This window comes from Panthera leo, chromosome B1, assembly GCF_018350215.1.
Source record: "Panthera leo isolate Ple1 chromosome B1, P.leo_Ple1_pat1.1, whole genome shotgun sequence".
NCBI classification, from domain to species: Eukaryota; Metazoa; Chordata; class Mammalia; order Carnivora; family Felidae; genus Panthera; species Panthera leo.
In genome coordinates this window covers 170735570-170759559 of record NC_056682.1, presented here as the reverse complement: position 1 = coordinate 170759559, position 23990 = coordinate 170735570, and the positions used below count along the sequence as shown (strand labels likewise).

At 46.0% G+C, this 23990-nt stretch overlaps 1 protein-coding gene across 13 annotated transcripts in view; it reads right to left on the bottom strand.

The window, feature by feature from the left end:
- APBB2 (amyloid beta precursor protein binding family B member 2) overlaps positions 1-23990 on the bottom strand; it is a 383377-nt gene that overhangs the window by 56804 nt on the left and 302583 nt on the right. For all 13 annotated transcript variants that reach the window (XM_042936518.1, XM_042936521.1, XM_042936515.1 and 10 more), the window contains 2 exons: positions 18329-18475; positions 14775-14902 (listed from right to left, as the gene is read on the bottom strand). In XM_042936518.1, the coding sequence (XP_042792452.1) occupies positions 14775-14902; positions 18329-18475 (275 nt within the window). The remainder of the gene's footprint in view (positions 1-14774; positions 14903-18328; positions 18476-23990) is intronic.

The following is a 23990-nucleotide window of genomic DNA, read 5'->3' as shown; positions in this document are numbered from 1 at the left end:
TTACAAAATTTATTTTCCTGTGGGTAAATACACATGTAATCAGCAAGTTAAATAAAGCTTCCTTCAGAGGTGCTGGGGTATAAGTCTCCATAGGTTCTGATTGTGAACCCAGAAGAGGGAAACATAAAGGTTTCATGAAGAGGCTTTCTTTCTTTCTTTCAATGTTTTTATTTCAATTTTTTGAGAGAGAGACAGAGCGTGAGCGGGGGAGGGGCAGAGAGAGAGGGAGACACAGAATCCAAAGCAGGCTCCAGGCTCTGAGCTGTCAGTACAGAGCTGGATGCGGGGCTTGAACTCTTGAGTTGTGAGATCATGACCTGAGCCCAAATTGGACGCTTAACCAACTAAGCCACCCAGGTGCCCTTTTGTGATTCTTGAAAGCTCCTGTGCTTTCTGATGGCTTAATCAGCTGTTCCGCAGATTCTCAGCATTTCGTATATTCCTTTGAACTGGCTTTGGCATCTTGCGGGTTCCCTCAATCCTGAGCTAAATAAATCTTTGACCTGTTACTCACTATATATTTTTAAAATTATATTCAAAAATAGCCTTATTAAGGTAAAACTGACATACAATAAACTGCATAATTTGAAATAAATAATTTGATAAATTCTGTCACAGATATACACTTGTGAAACTATCACCATAATCAAGACAGTGAATATATCTAGAACTCCCAAACATTCCTCTTGCCTCTTTATAATCCCTGCCTTCTACCCCTCTCCAGGTAACTGCCGACCTGCTGTCTGTCACTATAGATTAGCTGACCTTGCATTTTATAGAATTTTATATAAATGAAATCATACAACATATACTGTGTGTGTGTGTGTGTGTGTGTGTGTGTGTGTGTGTGTGTGTCGGCGGGGGGGGGGGTCTGGCTTCTTTCACTCAGCACAATCGTTTTGAGATTCAACCATGTAGTTATGTGTATCAGTAGTTGATTCTTTTTTACTGCTGAGTGGATACTCGTTGTATGGATATACCACAATTTATCTTTTCACCTGCTGCTAGATATTTGAATTGTTTCCAGCTTCAGTTACTATGTACTGCACATGAGAGCCTTTTTTTTAACTTTCTGAAAATTATATTTGGATCTAAGTACTAAGGAGATAGAATCATTAGGGCTTCACTACTCCCTGCAGGTGGGGAAGGTAAGAGGACCCCACGTTGTTTATTCGTGCAGCTGATGGCAGAGTCATAACCACAGTAGGCTCGTAGGAGTTGAGTGAATGAATGCACGCATGGAAACAAGTGAATGAATGCATGAAGCTACAAAACAGGAGATGAATAACTTTGAAAATGGGGTCAGGGGTGAGGCTGACATTCTCAGTTCTGAACACAGATTTGTTTTGGCATTTCAGCAGCAGCTGTGATTAAACCAACAGCAAGGGTGACCCAGCCCTAGGTTAGCTAACTAGGGGCCACCACACTACCTATGACCTTGTGGTACATATGCAATTAGGAGAGAAGCTTCTTTCAAAGGGATGTGAAATGGACTGCTGAATTTTTCGAGTTCAGACATCTGTTTATGGATTTTGGAGTGACTTGTGCCCTCTTATTCTTATCTCTATTCCCATTCCAGTTATGTCCAAAGGAGGACAGGGCAGGAGGGCTGCTGAGGGGCCAGAGCCAGAGGGGAGGGGATACTTTTGATCTGAACTAAATACCTATTTCACAGGTTTGGTAATCAAAGAGGGGTTAACGCTTTTTAAAAAGTGATATCCCTACCTCTGTTGGTGCTCTATGTAAAATTCCTGCAAAACATATCCCACACTGTCATTCCCTATTTAGTTCACCTCCTGGGCCAGACCTGGTTTCAGTGCCCACATAGAAATGTTTGGTTCTACTGAGCTTAAGATGGAGACTTAAATATTTCTGGCTTTGTCTCCAACAAATCTGCAGGTAGGGGTTCTCCCATAGGGGAGTGGCAGGAAAGGATTACGAGATCAAGACTCGGGAGCCATGAATGATTTTCCAGTAACAAAGGGGCTCTCAACTCCAGCATGACCTGCTCCCTCCCGGGCTGCACAGGTCAGGGTACAGAGCAAGGGCCCAGGAGCTCTGCTGAAGAACGATCTCCAACAGGCCAGAGAGCTCTGTGCAGAAACAACGAGCCCTTGCCAGTGCAGCTGGAGCCATTCAGACTTGGTAACACGGGGTGGTGACTAGGCCTAGAGACGCAACCAGAGGCAGGAGGCACCAGGCCCAGAGAAATAATCTCCTGCACGGAGAAAGGCAGCCCAGGTCCAGCTGCTTTCTACTCATGGTTGCCTTCCTCCCCATCCCTCGACTGGTCTGTTTGCCTGGTCCGTAAGCCCTGTCCTTGGGTCTCCCCACCAACCCCACTTCCCTTAGAGCCTATAATTGTGCACCCCTCCCCCAACCTACCCACCCTGGGGACTTTCAAACATTTCTTTCCCTTTGACATGTTTTCAATGTAAAATATCAGACCAAATGACAAAATTTTCTAGGTTTTATTATTTTTCTTATTCCCTCTCTCTGCCACCCAGCTTCTCCAGATACGTGCATGGTGCTAGATCCAGTCTGTCACCCATTCTGTGTTCTTTTATTTATAGTCGAAACGATTATTACTGTGTTTAGAGAGATTGAGCCTTTCTGTTCTGAACCACCTATGTGGCTCACTTATTTATATCCGGCCTAAAGTCTGATTTAGTATTTCCACTCTCTGGCCGCCATGTCCTTCCCAGCCTGATTCTGCCCCATGGACGTTTTTACCCTGGGAAACTGGGTCCTTGCTTCAGGGCCTGGAGTTTTATCCAGTTTTTGATTCCCTTTTCTCTTCTCTTTTCTAAAGAGCAGGTCCTCGGGGTACTCTGGGAACCAGCCTAGAGGGAAAGAATTTCCAGCTGAAGTTCTAGTAAAAAAGACATGGGACAGGTGCCTGCACGCAGGCTGTGGGCCGTAAGAGGGAGAGCAGGGTGACTAAAGAGAGAGGCTGGTGAGCAGGAGGAGAGCAGCACCTGGGCCCCAGGGAGAAGCTGGTACAGCTCATGCTGGCTGGTGCATATGACAGCGGTAAGAAGTATCTGAACCCAAGAGACTGGACTGAAAACTCGTTACAGGGCAATTTTCACCCATTCTCACTTTTCTCTACTAACAAATAACTCTACCAAATGCAAGTTATTCCCAGGATTTAATTCACAGCCTTGATATTAAAACACCAAGTCTGGCTTAATACAAGAGCTAGAAGAACATAAAGTCATTGGAGGGAGTGTCTAAACATCAACAGTAGCCTTTGAGCTCATCAGTCAAGACTCACAGGGAACCAACAAGGGACAAATTTTAGATATTTAAAAACAAAGCGATGACAATTTCCCATGTGATTAAATTTCTCCTGAATTTTGTAGAATAGGTTACAGTTGACCCAGGGCAGTAGTTTAAGGAAATATTACTGTCTTAATAAAAACAGTACTACTGGGGACAATGCATGACATGTCTATGAAGCCCTGCCATCCTGACAATGATCCGCACTGCAGGTGGACAGTCGGGGACACCAAGAGCCCCCAACATCAGTGCACAGGAAGACCCATGTTTAAATGGCAAGTGGTGGGATTCCTACTCCAGTACTGCTTCTCTTGACCTATAGTCGCTCTCAAACAGTACTTAACTGTACTGCACGAGCTGAGAACTCTGGAGTCCCACCTGATGTTCTCTAATTCTTCTCGGCAACTGACTGTGCTACTGTGATATTGTAATAGGAAGACGACGACCAAAAATTCAGTCCCAGTTCCTGGTACAAAACTCCTAAAACCCTTGTGATTTCCTGAATGACAGGAGCAGCTTTTGTTCTAATACCTGGACTTAGTCCTTGGTTCCTGACATGAGAACTTTTAAAACCTTCCTAATCTCCATGGTGCACGGCTTTCTATGCTACTGTTATGGGCTGCCTTTTCCCTCCCCGCAGATACCTTCAGGATGGGGGCTGGTCACCAGAAAGACTAAGGTATGATTAAAGGGTGGAACTTTCAGCCCCACTCCCAACTCCAGGGAGAGGAGAGGACTGGAGATTGAGTTAATCACCAATGGCCAGTGATTTCATCTATGATACCTACATAATGGAGTTTCCATAAAAAACCCTAGACAACAGGGTTTAGGCAGCACCTGGGTTGGTTTAACGCATCCAGATGCCAGGAGGGTCACGTGTCCCAAACTCCCCAGGGACAGAAGGTCAAAGTCCTGTGTTCACCACCCTTCTGGACCTTACCCTATATACCTCTTCATCTGGCTGTTCATTTACAGCTTTCATAATAGACTGGTAATAGTACATGAAGCGTTTCCCTGAGTTCTGTGAGCCATTCTAGCAAATTATCAAACCTGAGGAGGGGTTGTGGGGACCTCTGAATTGTAGACCGGTCAGGAATATGAGAGAGTAACACCCGGACCCTGGATTTGTGACTGGCGTCTGAAGTCGGGGCAGTCTGGAGAGCTTAAGGGCTCAGCCCTTAACCTGGAGGGAAGGGGGGTCTGTACTAACTCCAGGTAGTTAGTGTCAGAGTTGAATTAAATTGTAGGACACCCAGAATTAGTATCTGCAGTGAACTTGAGAACTGCTTGGTGTGAAAAACCCACACAATTGGTGCCAGAAGTGTTCTGTGACTAGTAATAGATCATAGGAGCCACGCTATGTTCTCAATCATTGGATTTGCCATGAAGTCAAAAATCTCTGATGATTACATCTGAGTAAAAGGGTTCAAAATGATAATCTGTGCATGAAAAGCAGTGGCTACCCGTTCATCTGCAATAATAGTAGGCTTTTACAAATTCATCAACCACCTAATCATTACGGAGCATATGCAACATGCTAGTAACCAAGCTAGGCTCTGGGTTATAACAGTTACAATCTTTTCTGCTCTCTGAAGCACTACTCTGGGGCGCCTGGGTGGTTCAGTCGGCTAAGCATCCGACTCTTGGTTTCAGCTCAGGTCATGATCGCACAGTTCATGGGTTTCTAGCCCTGCATCAGGTTCTATGTTGACAGTGCAGAGCCTGCTTGGGATTCTCTCTCTCTCCCTCTCTCCCTATCCTTCTTCCACTTGTGCTCTCTTTCTCTCAAATAAATACACTTAAAAAAAAACAACAACTTTGTTTAAAAAAAAAAAGACACTAATCCATGTTTAAGTGGGTTGTTAGGCTATTTCTCCACTAAAATTACTCTTCCTTCTGTTCTCGGAATGGTCCAAGTATTCCAAAAAGATCGTGGTGCTTTGAGGAGTGACACAGAGAATTTTTGAAGCCAAGCATGATGGATCACCTTCACGCTGCGACCAGAAAGGCCCATTCCTCATCTGGCTTGGGACTCAGGGCAAGTGTGAGAGGAAAGTTGTTTAGGGACCATCACCAGAATTTTCCGCTCTCTCTTGACACGACAACCTCAAGCCCTCGCTCTGCTGGCTGGTGTCGAAACACGCTTATGAGAAATGCTGGATTATGCACCGAACCAGTTAGCAAAACGGATGACACGTTCCTGAGAAGAAACCGTTGTTTTCACACAGTCATCAACAGGGATGGCACCACCATGAACGACCTGCTTGGAGATGCCCTCGCACACTCCTTGAGAGGCTTGTTCCTTGGACCATCATTTACAATGTCTTTTCTTAAAGGTGATTCGAAGCTGCAAGTATTAGCAAGTGTCCCAGCATGATTAATAGAAGGCAAGGAAGCCACTTGTAAAGAGATAAAATATAACTACAGTGTAAGCCAGCAAGATGGTCAAGTAAATCCTGATGCCTCCGCTTATCATGGGGCTGTATGAAAAAGAAATTAACTCTAGAGGTCAAGACAATACTGTGGCGCAGGGAGAGAATTATCGCTCTCTCTGAAGACTTTTCTCCCTGAGGCAAGACAGCACACACCCTAGATTAAACTTTCATCAGCACATCTGGAAATTCCATCAATCTTTCATTACGGTCTGGCTCAGAGAACCCTCTGCCTAGATGTCCGTTAGGAAGCTCTCCATCCTCTATGTGGAGACCCTCCGATTACGCCTAGGGAAGGAAACAATGACAAAGGGGAAATAGAGGTAACTTTTGGAGTAGCTCAAAAAAAAAAAAAAAACCAAGGGGCCCACTATTTCTGAATCCCTGTCACCTAAAACAGAACCGCCCTTTGTCACTGGCAACTGCCACCAATTTAGAAGGGAAGTTTCCTTGGCACGAGCGCTGTTGTGTCACCCCACTGCGTGATGCAGCTGAACAGAATGAACACTCGTGCTCACTCGCTTGCTCACAAAAGCTTCTCGAATGCCCTCCCCGCAGAAGTGCCCTCTGTACCGTGTGGAAGTGGCTGCCTCCTTTAGCCAGATGCTAACTCAAGGGTCCACAAGGGAGGGTGTAGCCTGGAGACAGAAACCACCCCAGATATCTGAACAAAGAAAATATCATACAAAGAACTGTATGCAGGTAATAAAAAGGCAAAAAGGAAACAGAAAGAGGTTACCGTGGAGGCAACATTGCAAAGGGGGATGGAGGGGCGGTGACCTGTAGGGTTGAAGGAACAAAGCACAGAGGTTGGAATTATTAAAAGCTAGAAGCCTGGAGGGGCCCCACGGAGGAGAACACTGAGGAAGTGTTGCCTGGCCGTGCTGGCATCTCCAGGCTTGAAGGAGGGGCCCCGAGGCCCAGGGGCCCAGACCTTTAAAGAGGCACGGCAGCCAGCTGTGCTGGGGGCTCTGAAGAAGGGGCATGATGAAGCTCGTTCCGCATTTCTGCGAGTGTTGGGAGCACCTCGAAGTGGAGTTTGAACTGATGCAATGGGGTGAAGCAGCTTTTCTAGGGTGATGTTCACAGGAAGCGAAGTAAGGAGCAAGTCTCTTCCTCCTCCAGCCTTGTAGTCTTCTAGTCAGAGCCTAACAGGCAGCAAACCAAACAAGCACAGACGAATTCTGCAGAATCTCGGCCTCAGAAAGCTGAGCCACCTGCAAAGGGTGGGTTTGGAGCTGAGACACAGCAGCTTAATACCTGGCTTAGGAAGCAACAGGTCACGGGCTCGGGAAGCTGAGGTGACTGGTCTCCAGACCACGCCAGAATGCTAGTTGTGTCACCTCTTCTTTTTCAATCGGCAAGTGTCGACCCAGCTCCATTTCCCAGAGTCCCTTGCAGCTGTGTGTGGCCAACAGGATGTGAACAGAATGTGAATATACGTGAGGTGTGCAAGTTCCAGGTCGTCTTGCAACTTAGAAGACAGTCAGTCCCTTGTCCTGGTCAGACTGGAGGGATGGCACGGCCGCCACCTAGAAGGAGCAGGAGCCCGCATGGCACAGAGCCGCACTGAGACGGTACTGCATGTTGCAGACTGCTACAGATAACGTGTCCCTAGTGTTTCAGACAATGGACCTTAGAACACTTGATACAGCAGCCCAAACATACCCTAGTGAATACAAAAAGGGTTAGCTCTAGGACAGCAGCAGAGCTGGGCAATGCTTGCAGGTACCCTGAGGAATGCCGGTAGAACGGAGGTATGGGTAGGAGAGGAGAGGCAGTCAAAAAGGACTTTGCCTTTCTTACAACGACCTCCTACAGCACCCACAAAGATCCTAATTCTGCCCTGCAAGCATTACTACTCTAATGCTCTTTCTCTAAAGGGGAGGAGGGCATCCGAGGTCCCTTATGGCGGGGTCTCAATTCCTCTGTTGCTTAAAAAAAGAAAAATGTAAAGATTTAGATTACTCTAAAGATGTAAAAAATCATTCCTAGCTCAAAGCCATACAAAAAGAGGTCTCAAGGCCCTACTTTGTCAACTTCCGCTTTCATTCTGCAACTGTGGTCTTATCTCTTCAATTAAGAAGCCAGATCTTTAAGGACAGGGACCAGGCCATAGACTTCAAGGGTCTCCCTCCCGATCCCCGCTTATTTTAGACCATCTGTCATCTCTTGTCAGGATGAACAGAGGAGCCTCCTATTCAGACAGATGAAAATCTCAGGAGTCTGGTCTCTGTGCTGTTGGAACCTGAAGGATCATCTAAGGTAAGTCACACCCTCTGTCCTGAGCCTCCTAATCTCTAAAAGAAGTTGGGGGATATTGTTACTAAACTACTTTTTCAATTTAAAAGGCTCTGAGTCAAAGTTTTATGTATTTTAATTAATTAATCCCAGTATTTCTCAGGACCTTTCCTGTCCCCACCCCCAAATTAAGCAGTGTTTTTAAAAGAAATTAAAACAAGACAACAGTGGCAGGAAAACAAGAAGAAGAACTATGTGTAACAAGAGCTTTTAAAACAACTTAAACCAGGCAGGGTCTTGCTGGCTAAAACCAGATGGGACCATCCTAAGAGATGAGAATATGAAAAAATATATATATTTGGTATACTTGAGACTCACTATATTCTTTAGATAAAAGTTTCCTGAGATCTTGACCAGATAAAACAATTATGTCAAGGTTAAATTCATTCGGAAATTTATGAATTATCTATTATTAGAAATTATTCATCAACTGCAACTTCTTAACACAGCTCCGGAGGCAAGGGAAACAAAAGCAAAAATGAACTATTGGGATCTCATCAAAATAAAAAGCTTCTGCACAACAAAGGAAACAATCAGCAAAACTAAAAGGGAACTGACAGAATGGGAGAAGATATTTTCAAATGACATACCAGATAAAGGATTATTATAAAAAATCTACAAAGAACTCACCAAACTCAACACCCAAAAAACAAATAATCCAATAAAGAAATGGGCAAAAGACATGAATAGACACTTCTCCAAAAAGGACATCCAGATGGCCAACCGACACATGAAAAAATGCTCAACATCACTCATCATCAGGGAAATACAAATCAAAACCACAATGAGCTACCACCTTACACCTGTCAGAATGGCTCACATTAACAACAACAGGTGTTGGCGAGGATGTGGAGAGAGAGGATCTCTTTTGCATTGTTGGTGGGAATGCAAGCTGGTGCAGCCACTCTGGAAAACAGTATGGAGGTTCCTCAAAAACTTAAAAATAGAACTAACCTATGACCCAGCAACTGCACTACTAGGTATTTATCCAAGGGATACAGGTGTGCTGTTTCGAAGGGACACATGCACCCCCATGTTTATAGCAGCACTATCAATGATAGCCAAGTATGGAAAGAGCCCACATATCCATCGATGGATGAATGGATAAAGAAGATGTGGTATATATATACAATGGAGTATTACTCGGCAATCAAAAGAATGAAATCTTGCCATTTGCAACTACGTGGATGGAACTGGAGGGTATTATGCTAAACAAAATAAGTCAGTCAGAGAAAGACAAATATCATATGACTTCACTCGTATGAGGACTTTAAGATACAAAACAGATGAACATAAGGGAAGGGAAGCAAAAATAATATAAAAACAGGGAGGGGGACAAAACAGAAGAGACTCTTAAATATGGAAAACAAACAGAGGGTTACTGGAGGGGTTGTGGGAAGGGGGATGGGCTAAATGGGTAAGTGGCATTAAGGAATCTACTCCTGAAATCATTGTTGCACTATATGCTAATTTGGATGTAAATGAAAACAGAAAAAAAATAAATTATTCTTCAAAACTAGGAAAGAGATGTATAAAGCATCTTCTAGAAAGAGAGGTTTCATAATACAAACTTTAGGCATAAATAATATCACAGGATCAACATTTAACCTGAGAAAATACTTAAAAATTTTTTTTCAATGTTTATTTATTTTTGAGAGAGAGAAAGACAGAGTGTGAGTGGGGGAGGACAGAGAGAGAGGAAGACAGAGAATCTGAAGCAGGCTCCAGGCTCTAAGCTCTCAGCACAGAGCCCGATGTGGGGCTTGAACTCACAAACTGTGATATCATGACCTGAGCTGAAGCTGGACACCTAACCGACTGAGCCACCCAGGCGCCCCATCCGAGAAAGTACTTTATAAAAACATTTGTGCCCAAATGGCTGTGGTCATTGCTATTAATTATGAAGGGATTTTATCTTCATTCTAGCAGGCCCGACAGAATCTCCATTTATGAATAGTTACTTGTTAAAACTAATTCCAATTTTTCTTAAAAACAAAGGCAGCAATCTAGTGTTGGCACTAATTTAAATGAATGAGTTGACTGACCAGAGGAGCATTTTCCAAAGTGTGTTCCATGTGACTGCATTTCCGTGAAGAAAAGGGTCCCAGTGAACATCAGCACAGGAAAACCTCCAGGAGGGTCCAGAGTAAAGGGGGTCTTTGCGCTTTGTTTAACCCAGTTTCCTAACAGACTCTAAAATCTTGTTTTTCCCTCTCTGGGACAGCATATGAACATCTTACCTCATTAGTTCCCCATAGACATGGCTACGGACGTCACTCCGAAACCCTCTGACTATCCCATCTACACAGTTTCCCTTCTCATGGGAAACAGACAGGATCGGCAGATACCACTACATACTGGCAACACACACAGGGGCCTGTGTGTCGGATCCTTCCCAGAAGACGGATCCATATCTGCCACCACGGATATGGTGTTAAAGGCCCCCATGTTCAGAAACTATGTTTGCTTGCTTTGGATACCTGTATGACGGAAGAGGGAGAAAGCTGTTTCCCAGGGTCTGAATGAGTAAGAAGAGAGCTGTGGCCAGCAATCAGCAGGGGCGCCTGAAAAACAGGCTCCTGAAATCCTCCCACCCATCCTTGAATGACAGCTGGCAGGCTCACAGAGGCAAGAGAGGTGGCTCTCCGGTGGTCTGCCTCAGTCCCTGGGGGCAAAGTGCCAGCTCTAAGGCCCAGGGCCATTTGTACCTGTGAAGATGCCCTCCTTCCCACAGCAGGAGGCAGCAGAGCAGGTGAATTCGGATACTCCCCAGTACTGCCTTGCATTGGAAATACAAGGCTTATGAAACTCCTTTCGCCAATCTGGAGGTCTGAGAGCCCTGATCTTTATCTTGCTGGGATCAAAAGGAACCAAAGTACAGGGGCTCCTGGATGGCTCAGTCAGTTAGGCACCCGGCTCTTGGTTTTGGCTCAGGTCATGATCTCGAGGTTTCATGAATTCAAGCCCCGTGTCAGAGAGCATGGAACCTGCTTGGGATTCTCTCTCTCTCCCTTTCTCTCTGCCCCTCCCCTACTCATGCTGTCTCTGTCTTACTCAAAATAAAGAAACTTAAAAACAAAAAGAAGAAGCCAAAGTATAGACTAGCCAAGAGAGAGGAGGTAGCTCTCTCTTTGTTGGGCAGCAATGCAGAAGTGCTCTACAAAACACCACAATAAAGGCAGGCACAGCCCTCGAGAATAAGGCAAAAAGTTCAGCCCAGTCCAGCGATGACCCACACCCCACAGAGAGCCACCATCCGGTGTGACTGCAGCTTCTTCCATCATCCATGGTAAGAGGGTTCTCCACATCAACCTTGGGGATCAGTGGGGGGGGTGTCATGGACAGATCACCTCCCCACCCAAAGTAAACTTACTCCCTAAGAAACTTCTCCAGAGGAAATCAAAAGCCTTGAGATAGTGCTAAACCCAAAATAACTTTAAAAAAATTCTGAAATTCCATGGCTCAGTGAAGCACTCTGAATATCAAGAAAGATTTTGTGCCCTTTGAGCCTCTGGAATGCATACTTTTCTTTTTCATTTGAACCTCAAGAAATCCCCTAGGAGCCCTTGCAAACGAATACACTGCCCTGGTTTGATTTTCTGTGTGTACCTGATCCCACTAACTGACAAGCAGATTATTACAGGGTTAGAGGGGAAGAAAGAGAATGGAATCGCGGGAGCCCGGGCTTGCAAAGCAGACAGCAGAGGGTCAGGTTTGTGGTAAGTTGTCCATAAATGTTAGGGACTGTCACTGGCATTACCATGGTTATCTTATTACTCACCAGAGAACACAGAGCCCAAGTTCCAAGGACTGTGACTCTTGAGTTATAAATCAAATCAACAAGTCTTTGCTGGGCACCTAGAGTGCTGAGCTGGGCATGTAAAGGGCTGCATTCACCATATCGTCTCTTCCTCACATTTCATTAAACTTATCTTTTTAGAATTCAGAGACACGGGGGGCGGGGGAGAGAGAGAGAAGAAATCCCCTAAGAGATTCCATTTTCTCAGTAAGGAAAGTTACAAAGGAATGCAAAACGGGCTCATTTTTGCAAGCAAAATGAAACACTTTTATGTTTTATTCATGCAAAATGAAAACCCCTTTCCTTTGCAGCATTACAAATTGAATTTGCTCGTGTAAATTGCTGTAAAAAAAAAAAAAAAAAAGAAAAAAAAGAAAGAATTAAAAGCAAAAGAAAGTTAAAAAAAAAAAAAAAAGGCAGGAATACAAAGGCCCTTTCTTCTAGGGAATGAAAGCTCAAGGGACCAATGGGGAGAAATAGAACCTTTCACTGGCAAACATACTTTTTTATTTACTGCTTCCAAAAGCAATCCGACTCAAGGGCCCCCAACCCAGTGCAGAAGCTTGAAGTCCTGACAGCCAGTGTGGAACTTGAGGGAATTTCTAAATGACACTTATCTGTTAACACTGAGTGAGAATAAGAAGCGGTTTCAAAAACATGGTTAACCGAGCCCACATTTCAAAAAACATAACCAAGGCAATGTAACCGAATTCATACTGCTATCATTGGGGGGCTGCGGGTGGGCGGGGCTCTTCTTGTCTTGGAAGGTGGAGGATAACTGAACTCATCGTGTCTGGAACAGCCCCTCATCCCCCTGTATCCAATGATAAGCTGTCCTTGGAACCTGAGGTCTGACTCCTCCCATATTCACCCTGTCTTTGAAAGGAAGCTGTGTAATTAGATGTATCTGCTGGTCTCTGTTCCCTTCACAAATTAAGAGCTAACCTTCATTAACCATTTACCACGTCTCCATCACTGTGCCAGTTAACAATACGTACACAACTGTATATATACACAATATATACAAATGCTTTGTGGCCCCTATTATGATCTCCATTTCACAGATGAGAGAAACTGGGATTCAGAGCTTGAATAATTTTGTCAACTGGATTTTTGAGTATTTTTTTTCTCCCTGAACATGTGGCGTTTGGCCTCAACTTCAAAAACTGGGTAGGCTGAAAACGTCATCAATGAAAATCTGCTTATGGTCTAATCTTAAGAAAGGTTAACAATCCCATCTAGTTGTACATGCATATGATGATCTTTACCGAGGCTCCTGCCTTTAAAACAACCTTGGGGGACAGGAACCAGGCAAGAATCGAGCATCCTACACCCTTCCATTAAGGTTAATGTTTTCAATGATAAGCAAACCTCATCAGGTATTTTCCTTGTAAAATTAATCAATTCATATCAACTCATCCCTGTGGTGCTATAGCTCTGGCATGGTTAAGTGAATGACAGACAGGTGTATACGCACAAATTATCCACTCATTCCCCCCAGTGCACCTGGCCCAGCTGTCACCGTTCATCACTCCGTTACAAAAGCTCAAAGACACAACCCGGGGCGCCTGGGTGGGTCAGTCAGTTAAGTGTCCAACTTCAGCTCTGGTCATGATCTTGTGGCTGGTGGGTTCGAGCCCTGCCTCGGGCTTTGTGCTGACAGCTCAGAGCCTGGAGCCTGCTTCCGATTCTGTGTCTCCCTTGCCCTCAGCTCCTCCCCCACTCACACTCTGTCTCTCTCTCCCTCAAGAATAAATAAACATTAAAAAAAAATCCAAAAGCTCAAAGACACAACTGTGGTCTTAGGAAGCTTTATCCAATCAGCAGGCACAAGACACTCCCGCTTTCTCTTTTGCAGACCGTTTATTCTTATGTCTGGTTATAGCAAAAATGCTTGTTCTTACACTGATGAGTGCATAACCATTTTTCTTTCTGCTTGGAACCTGAAACTGAATCAAAAGACTACCAAATCTACCCGGGATAAACCAAGGCAGAGCCCCCAAGAGAGGACCACACGACCCAATAAACCAGAATGCCCAGGAATGGAACCAGAATGCCCAGGAATGGAGCCATAAGCCCAGAAGAGCATCTTTCTGTCATCTGGGCTTTTCACTTGCTTTTGTCCATTTTCAACAAAGAAACAACTAATCATCGTATGCCTGATCCCTAAATGCTAGGAGATCCTCGGATACTTTGAGAGTTGCCGAAGGCTAGCTATAATTTAAGAGCTGAATGCATTTCATGTAGCCCAATTACTTAACAACGGTATCCAAGTATGAGGTCTGTGGTAAGTGCCACTTTATTATTTAGGATATGTATTTGGATTTCCTTATTTCCAGCCATCCTAGAGAACAGACGATTCACAACACATCTACGAAGTACTTGCTGTAAATAACAAACGTTCAGCAGAATTTCAGAAAAACATCGAATGGAATTTTGAGGTGACCAGACATATCAAATGTTAAAAAAGTTCGGGCAGCCCCAAACCCCAGAAGTTCCCGATCGGCATGATTTAATGATCTAAAGCTCGTGGTACAACCTCTCCCTTCACGCAAACCCTCTAAGAAGGAAACACCAACAGGAGGGCTTCTGAAATGGCTAAGATTAACCCAGACTGCAGAGAAGAGGGGGGAAAAAAAGGGCAGGGGTCCAGAGAGCCTGGGTGAGTCAGCAACTCAGATGAGGAGGACGTGCAGGAGGAGAAAGATGCAGAACTCGAAGACAGGATCCAGAGTTGACAAAAGGTGTGAGGGGCAGAAACCAGGAAGGGAAGTGGTTTGGAGGGTCTATGAGGCAGGGACAGAGATGTGCTTTTACTCTTTTACGTTTCTAAGGACAGTCTATTGACACCTTTCATGTTCAGTGAGGGACAACAACAGCGAGGCCACACTTTGGTGTGAAGGAAAGACTGGAGGGGGGGGGGGAGGGGACAAGTGACGGCACCAGCGCGGGGTACTCACCGGCCGTTGTCGCGGCCCACGCCCCACACGCGGATGCTGGCGATGGGCTGGGAGTGGAGCACGGTGCGGTCCATGGGGTCCACCAGGCTGAGTGTGTCGTTCTCCAGGATCAGGTACATGTCTTTCCCCTGGGGTCCCAAAAGAAAACACGCTCTTTTTCTCGGGAAGCTATGGGTCATGATGCCTGCAGCCATCTAGGGACATCATTTCAAGGGGCAAAAGAAACCACCCTTCAAGTCTGTTATTTGTTTTCCTAAGAGCAACATCCTCTCCTGACTAAGCATAAGTCTGGGGCACCGGGGTGGCTCAGTCGGTGAAGTGTCTGGCTCTTGATTTCAGCTCAGGTCATGATCTCACAGTTCGTGAGATCAAGCCCCATGTCAGGCTCTGTGCTGGCAGGACAGAGCCTGCTTCGGATTCTCTGTCTTCCTTTCTCTCTGTCCCTCCTCCACTCATGCACTCACTCTCTCTCTCTCTCTCTCTCTCTCAAAAATAAAGAAACTTAAAAAAAATATGCATGAATCTTTCATACTCCCCCCACACCCAGCTTCTCTCTCCCTTTCCAAGTCCTCTCAAATGTATCCTTAGCCTGCCTTCTACCCAGCTCTTGTTTTTCATTATTTACAATTCTGAATCTTGACTCGGGGAAAAAAAGGCTAATGGAGGGGTTCCCTGGAGAATCCGGTCTTTCGCTAACTCCACGCCTGTCATTCTCATCACCTGTCTCTGTCCATCCCTTCCTCTCTGGTCAGACCCTAGCAGGCATGTCCCCGATGGCCTTCCTGCAACCATTACCATCCCATCCCTTGGTATTTACAGTACTTTGCATCTATGTGATTTGGTTGACAAACAGCAGGTGCATCTGTGGCATCTCTTGGTACCACAACAGCTAGTGTTTATAGGACTTTATCGCATTGCAGATACTATGCCATGTGCTTCGGGCACGTTGGTTCCTGATCTTTCCGACTTGCCCTGAGAGCTTGGTTTGCTATTATCTCCCGTTCACAGACAGGGAAATCGAGGCTTCAAGCTTAGGCAACATGCTCCAGGTCTCACCCAGAAACTGTGAGGCCTTTAGCGACAAGGTGCTGCTGTAATACCACAAGGAGAGGCCGACGTTTCTCACCGCTTGCATGGCTCTTTAGGGTTTGGCCTCCTGTCTCCTCACATATGTTGGCTCTTTGGGGCCAAGAACACTGGACTATTCAATTTTATTCCCCCTGCAATTCCTCAGGCATCATTTGAGAAATTATTAAACATTTGCTGCACACTAAAAGACGGTGTCCTTTCCCCCACCCTTAGCTGAGGGCAGCCCTCTGGTGGTTTTCAGGAGATGCAAGATGGCTGTGCCTCGGAGAGCTGGGAACGGAGAGGGGGCAGGTCCCAGGTGGTGCCAACCAGGTGATGCACACTGGGATTACCGAGAGCTGTCTGGGCATGTCTGGTGCCTTCTCCTTCCTCTCCGTCCTTCGCCCAGGAATGAGGCACTGACTGTAGCCTAAGAGGTCTTCAGCCAGACCTGCTAGTGAGTGGCCCCCAGTACAACTCCCACCTGGTAACCCCCACCCCACTTCTGTCCAGCTGCTGCATGGCAAACACCTTGCAGATACTAACACACTCTGAAAGCCTCTGTTTTAATGCTTTATGGGATGTGAGCCATGGTCCCCCTCACTGAGCAGGGTGATGCATTTCCTTTGAGCTAACTCAGCTTAGAAACCCCAACCGGTCCTCCCAAAGGTCCCAGAGGCTGTCTTTGTTGGTTAGTTCTACTGGCCATCTTTACACTGTTGGTCAGAACCGATGCCAACTTCCAGCTGGTCGTCTAAACTGAGAATGGCTGGCTGAGTACGGAATGTCCCTGAATGAAAATACAGCGTGGCTTCTGCTGGGTCATTCAGCACACTCGTAGCTTCCCATGCGCATCCTATCAATTTTCTCATTAACACACGGCAGCTCTGGGCTGCCCAGTATAAAGTCTTGCTAATTGGTTTTTGTTACCCCAACAGCGATGTGTATGCAGCCGTTATCTAAAGATGAGACACTCATCCAGCACTCATGACTATATTTTCAGTCAGTCACTCAAACATGTAAGGAGTTGTGCTGTATGTGTGAGGCATGGCAAAAAGGCAGAGCTCATAACCCTAAGCGTTGAGCTATACTTCATATACTATGAACTAGAAACACTGCCTGAAGAGTTTATTTTTCAGAAGAGGAAAGAACTGAGAAAAACAGGAATGGCATAGCAGGGTTAAGTAGCAGATTTCTGGCCTGGCTGCTCCCTTACCCTATATCCCCATCCAAAGTTCTCTCTCTCTGTCTCTCTCTCTCCTGTAGGAATCCTGCCAAGTGGAGATTCCTTTAGAATTTTACTAAGCTCTTCTAAGTATCTAATGCAAAGTATGGTGGTATTCATCAGTCACTCACACATTAGTATAAATTACTTTCTTCTAAATCCTAGCTGAGATTTATTCTTCTGGTGGAATAGCATTTTTAACTGAAGGAGATGGCAGGTAGATAATTTGGTGGGAAAGACATGTCTGGGTATTTGGGTGGGAGGTGGGAAGTAATGCAGTGAAAGTATGGGAAAGCCAAATACCAAACAAATGTCCTTTTCTTGGACAGGAGAAAATTTTTCCCTCTTTTCCCCATGCTCGAGATCTGAAAGTCTGGATGGCAATGCAGCCCGGCCCCATTCTAAGGTGCAGACACTCCTCCACGGGAAGCCTTGGGAGCCCCGCTCTCATTATGACACAGCTCCTAGGGTTACGTGACGGGGGCTCCAAACAGCCCATCAAAGGTGTCAGGGCTCTGGTGACCCTGGGCATGGTTTAAGGGTCATGGATTCATGCAGCGAGCACTGTTTCCAGGTGCTCCTAACATACCTGCTCCCCAGATCTCCAAGCATGGTAGGCATATGGATTTTCCCGTTTGATATGATTTTTATAAGAATTTGGTATTTTTACCTATCACGTTCCTTTCTGAAATGATGTCAACTAACATTTCAAAAACAGAATTACCTATTCAAAGTGAGAAAAGAATATATAGGCATCCATTCTAAAAGCTCAGGTATAATACTGATTTTCAGATTATAAATAAAGCAGAACGTGTTATAAAAGGATAATTTGTCAACTTTTAGAGTACAGGGACATCAAACATTGCTGCGTGTATGTGTAGGGGTCACATTACCCTTCGAGAACATAGTTTCAGAGGCTCTTCTCTCCTTCTTACATAAGGGTGCATCCGATATTGCATGCAAGTTTCGGGGTTTCGGGGCCCTAGCACCCATTCATACGTCTCTGGGGCTCAGAGATACCAGGTCAGACCCTGTCATGTAGACACAGAGAACTGTTCTCTGCCAGGGCCCAGTCCTCGCTGGGATCTTGGCTGGGCTAACAGATAAATCAAAGGGTACACCATGCTCACACCACCTGCCTTTCTGGGAAAATGCACCTGATAAACATCCTCAGTATCACATCCCGCGGAGCTCTGGCGTCTCACAAAGCACAGCAGAGCATAAGCAAGCCTGCCATTAATTATTCCCACGTTTTACTCACCTCTCCCCAGATGCCGACCGTATCCCGGATGTCATTTTTGCAGTAAGAAAGCTGCCTGATGCAGTTGTTGACGGCAACGCTGCTTTTACCAGGGGCGAGGTCCTCCTCTGCCATTTCCACCCATCCCAGGGAACGCACAGCAAAACACTGGAAGACAAAGCAGAGGGCATGAAAGTACACACTGATCATGGCCCCTCTCCTCCAGTGTGCCAAAACCCCCTGCAAGGTAGCCCTAATGCATCTTCAGTTACTATATCATGTCTGGTCATCAAATTCAGCAAACAAATCCTCCATTGTTGGAAAATTACACTGTGACTGTTTTTTACTGTTAAAAATTGTAGTGATAAACAACTTCTTGCCTACTTTTCTGTGTGTGTTCAGATTTTTGTCTCAGAGTGTAGATTACTAGAAGTAGAATTACAGGGCTAATTAGTATAAAGATTTTTAAGCTCCTTTACCTATGATAAGGGGTTAAATTTTTTTTTTTTTACATTTATTTATTTTTGATAGAGAGAGACAGAGCACAAGTAGGGGAGGAGCAGAGATAGAAGGAGACACAGAATCCAAAGCAGGCTCCAGGCTCCGAGCTGTCAGCACAGAGCCCAACGTGGGGCTTGAACTCACAAACCACAAGATCATGACCTGAGCTGCAGTTGGACGCTTAACCGACTGAGCCGCCCGGGTGCCCCGGCATTTTTTTTTAAATAGTAAGAAATGCAACACCCATGAAATTTACTACTTGTTAAACGCCTAGAACAAGATAATGGGAGAGAGAAAGAATTAAATACATATTAGGTACTTGTTTCTAATAATGATAAAGCAAAATGTGTTTTCTAGTACCCAGAAATGAAGGAAAATAGGGGGAAAATGTGCTTTTGTGATAATAGGTCTCGGGTCCTATAGCATCTGTAATTAGCACCAAATCCTGAAAGCCCACACAATGGACAAGTTCATAAGATACTTTACAGCACAAATTCTTTTAATGGTTTTATCCTTTAGAGATATTTTATTTGAGATCACACTCCTTGTCTTCCTTTTAGAAATTCGTTTCTTCAACTGTTTCAAAATATAAAAAGTATTATATGCACATTGCAGTAAATGAGAAAATTCAAAGATGTATAGAAAAGAAATTCACAGGACATGTGAGGGGTAATGTGGCTACAGATCTGCTTGCTGTCAATCGCCAGGGATGCTAGGTGGCTGAAACCGGGGGCTCCCAAGCTGCACAGCACTTGAAGAAGAGCCTTCCCAGCCCAAGCGGGGCAAAGGAGGGGTCCCGTCTCTGCGGGAGCCAACAGGCTGGCTCTCAAAGAGCATCTTGTAAAGTTCCCAGAGTGTACTTCATAATCAGACTGAAGAAGAGGCAGTTAACTAGGTATGAGCAGTGAACAGGACAGCCCAACTGTTGAAAAAGACAGAAAATGCCCACCACCTCCAGAATGCAAACAGCCAGGGTCCCCGGGGAACGGGGAATGTGCCTCCGTTCTTGCCACGACCGCTGCCCTAAAGTAACCTCTAGCTTCCTTAGAGTACATTTACACTGAGGTTTTGAACCTCCCTCCAACTCACAGGGCTTGGCTGCCAGGGCAGTTCCAACAAGGACCACCGAGGGCGGAAGAACTCCCCCTCCCCGCTGGTAGGAGGAGTCCCTTGGAGGGTTGGAGGCGGCCTCTTGGGAGGGCCCAGCTCTGACCCATAACCCGTGCTAGTATGAAAACCAGATAACCAACCGGCCGTGCAGTTGCCATCTCTGGACCTGCCTGCTGTCCCAGCTGAGTGTACTTTTGCTTTGATCACTCTTGAATGCTTGCTTGCTTACGTGTGGTTCTGAATTCCTCCTTGGCCAGACTCAAGAACCAAGGCCAGGGAACACGACGACTTACTGCTGATGAAATGAAGAAATGCTATGAACTGTCCCAAAGTGACCACATTCAGTCCAGTTCCACCTCCCCTGTCTCACCCCCACGCCCTGACAGGACACCTCCTTCCCCGAGTTGCTAACCACGTTCTCTCAGGGGGCCAAAAACCCCACCAAAGTACCCATCTATTTAAGCAAACGGCACACAGGTCCTTCAGCCTAGTGGGGACACAGTGAGGTATCTGCATAAGCACAGGGAACAGAACAGCAGCCCTGAGCTGACGGTGGATAGGATGCCTTCTACAAATACACCAACAAGACAAGGTGTCCCTGTGACAGCTGCAAAAGCTACTCAGCGCTCTGTGTCTGGAGGGAAGTTTCTGGGAGATGCCCTCACACTTCATCCAGTGCAGCGAAACCACTCACAGGGGAGGCGGATGCCCACGGGCACGAGGGGTGACCAGCAGGGAGATGGCCTCTGTCAGTGGCAGGCCCGGCCCGTCTGCAGCTCTGCTTCCTCAGCCTGGAGACCAAAGTGTGTTTCTCCTGGCAGGTAAGTCACACCCGCCACACGCCCACACCATGGCACACACCTTCCCGAGCTCACAACCTCCGGGGGGGGGGGGGGGGGGTGGGGGCAGGGGGGGGGGCTGTGCCCCTCAGTGTCCCTTTCTGCTTCCTGCACGTTAGTGTAACTCACTAACCTCCTCCTTGTTGGTTCCAGCGTGGCCCCACATCGGTAAAAACACAGTGCCACAATGATGGGGTTTTGGGGTGGCGGTGGGGTTGGGAGCTGACGGCCAAGAAAGAATTCCTGAGACGTCTTTTGATGTAAAGACAGTGATTTTATTAAAGCGCAGGGACAGGACCCATGGGAAGGAAGAGCCGCACTGTAAGTGTGTGTGTGGGGAGTGACCGGTTTATGGACTGGGGAAGGGGGAGATAAAGTTGAGAGAGTTCCTGAAGGAACTGTCACCTGCTGTCCACGGTTTACTGGAGGCCTAGCTATTGTCAAGCTAAGGTTGTTTTCCCCTCTAGCAAAGCATTAACGTTAAGACAGGAGGGAGTTCCCGGAGAAATGTTATACTGACTGCCTCAAGTATCTGTCAACGCGCTGCAGGTTATAAGGAAACTGAAGTTTACCTGCCATTTCCTTCTGCCTTTGATCCCCCCATCACTATGGAGGGAAGGGTGATGTTGGGGCTCCAGGAAACTTAGTCTACGGGGGGGGGAGGGGGGGGGGTTCAGGAGATTAGGCTATTGATAAGATTGCCTTTTTCCCGTAATTTACTAAGATATTTGTAAACTGATGGAGACTCTATCAGTTTAACCATTTGTTTTCTGTCCTGTCCTTTGTCCTAGGGCAGCAGGAGGGCCTGAGGAATGCCACACATAGCTCACCTGGGGGCGGGGGAGGGTGCTATTAGCCTGTACTTTGCCCTCAGCTTGCCCCACACTCCCTCCTCAACAACCCACCCAGCCTGCTTTCTGATCTTGTCACATCCCACCTTGTGATGAAAAACTCTGCGTTTCCACCTTCACCAAATAAGCGTGTGGCGGTTTCCCCATGAGCCAACAAGCAGTTCTCAGACACCAGCTGGGTGTCCTACGATTCAACTCCATTCTGACGCCACCTGCAGACAGTCCCACAAGAGTGTCTCTCCTCCCCCCCCCCCCGCCCCGCCCCACTGCATCCTCACCCCCCCCCCCCCCCCCCCCGCCACTTCAGATGCCAGTCACAAGCCCAGGTTATAGACTGCAGGTTCCAACAACTCACTCCTTGGATTCAGTTCATTTATTAGAGCAGCTCACAGAACTCAGAAACATTTTACTTACGACCTTCCACGCCCGCCCAGGTACCCTGTTCTCCCCGGTCTCCATGTGTTCACCATTCTTTTGGGTTTGTATGGAGACTTTACAACTTAGGCAAGATTGGTTAATTCAGCAGTCACAGGTGCACTGGTGATGGAACTCAATCTCCAGCCCCTTCCCTCTCCCCAGGGTCCAGGGGTGGGACTGAAAGTTCAACCCTCTACACACCAGGTTGGCTCCGATGGCCACCAGCCCCAGCCTTGGGTGCTTTCCAACAGCCAAATAATTAGCATAACAAAAGTGATTAGCATCCCAATCACTCTCAGCACTTCAGGGAACTCCAAGGGTTTGGGGAGCTGTGAGCGGGGACCAAAGGTAAGCACCAAACACAGGAGAAATATATCTCAACATCCAAATATATTTTTTTCTTATAAATCACACGGTCACACATCTTTAGTGCTCTCCTCCTGTGTCAAAAAAGAATTGGAAACTCTCTTGATTTGGAGAACATTTATATCATCCCAACCTACTTTAACGCAGAAAATAAACACAGCACAATTGTATCATCTGACACAACAAACCAGACATTGTCCAAATGCCAAAGGTATTATTAATTCATTTACTCCTCACGTCAACCCTTTGAAATCAATACTACGTTAACTGTACCCATTTTCTAGGTGAGGAAAGAGAAGGAAGCATCAGGCTAATAAGTGGTGAACTCAGGGTTCAAACCCAGGCAGTCCGACTTCTGGGCTCCCACTCTTAACCACTGTCTATCTGTCTGAGATTTTGCTGGAGGAACAGTGTCAGAGAGGGCAACAGAACAGCCAGCAACATCAGCACAACTGTGACTTTATATGGCCCAGAGCAGGGACAGCCTGGATTAAAATCTCAGCTCTGATTTACTGGTACTGTGATCTTGCCAAGTGATTTACACGATCCCAATTTTTTCCTCATTTATTAAAATGGAAAGAACACGCTGAACATTTGTTGAATGGAAAGAGCAAATGAATAGAGTGCTACAATAAATCTTAACTGGAGTTATCAAAGGGGGAAAGAAATGAAAGGACAGATTTGAAGTTAGGGTGACCACATGTTCCAACCGTCCCCACGACAGTTCTGGTTTATGTTTGCTGTTCTAGCAAAATCACTGAGTGGGTCCTTTTACTCTCAAAAGGGTCCCAGTTTGGATAATAAATTATTATAGTCACTCTAGTCAAATTCCAGTGATTCTGCCTCTGACGTGAAAACTGAGGTTTGAAGGGGATACTGTGATATGCCCAAGTGGAAACAGCGTTCGAGATTGACAGAAGCTGCCATCAACAGACCATCTGGTGATCCTGGCAGAGGTGAACGGCAAAATGCCAGTATGACCATACGAATGGTCATATGCCCTTTAAACTAGAAGCCAGGAACACATTTTGCCTGCTACAAAATCCTACAGCCCGTAAATACTCAAAGGAATTTATTAACAATAAGTAGGGAATACTGGCTGCTTTTTGTCCTTTGAGTTCAAGATTTCAATCTAAACAAGCTCACTGAAACTCAAGGGTATTTTTCTTGGCTAAGAAATGCACATGGTGCATGAAGTGCATTGTTTGTCACACTGATAAAAAGAAAACAAGACCCCTTACTATATTATTACAACGAATTTAAGTAATTTTCCTTGTGCAATCTTGCTGCTGTTGTAATTCGGTTTCTGATCTATAAAGCTTCACCACGGGTCCCCGTGGCCTAAGTAAGAGGAAACAGGTATAAGGGGAATAGCCGAGAACCACCAGGGAGCGAGCTCGACTTCCTACCGAAGAACCAAGTGACAAAGAGCAGCCTGTGCTGTTTGGTGCTGCCCCCGTGTGGCGAGGAAGGTTTACAACCACCACCACTTTTCCTTAAGCTCAGAAATAATGATACTTAGTGTAATCAGCTCTGGGAATAAACATTTGTTTCAGAGTACGGAAAGAGCCCAAAATATTCAATCAAAAAAACCGAAAT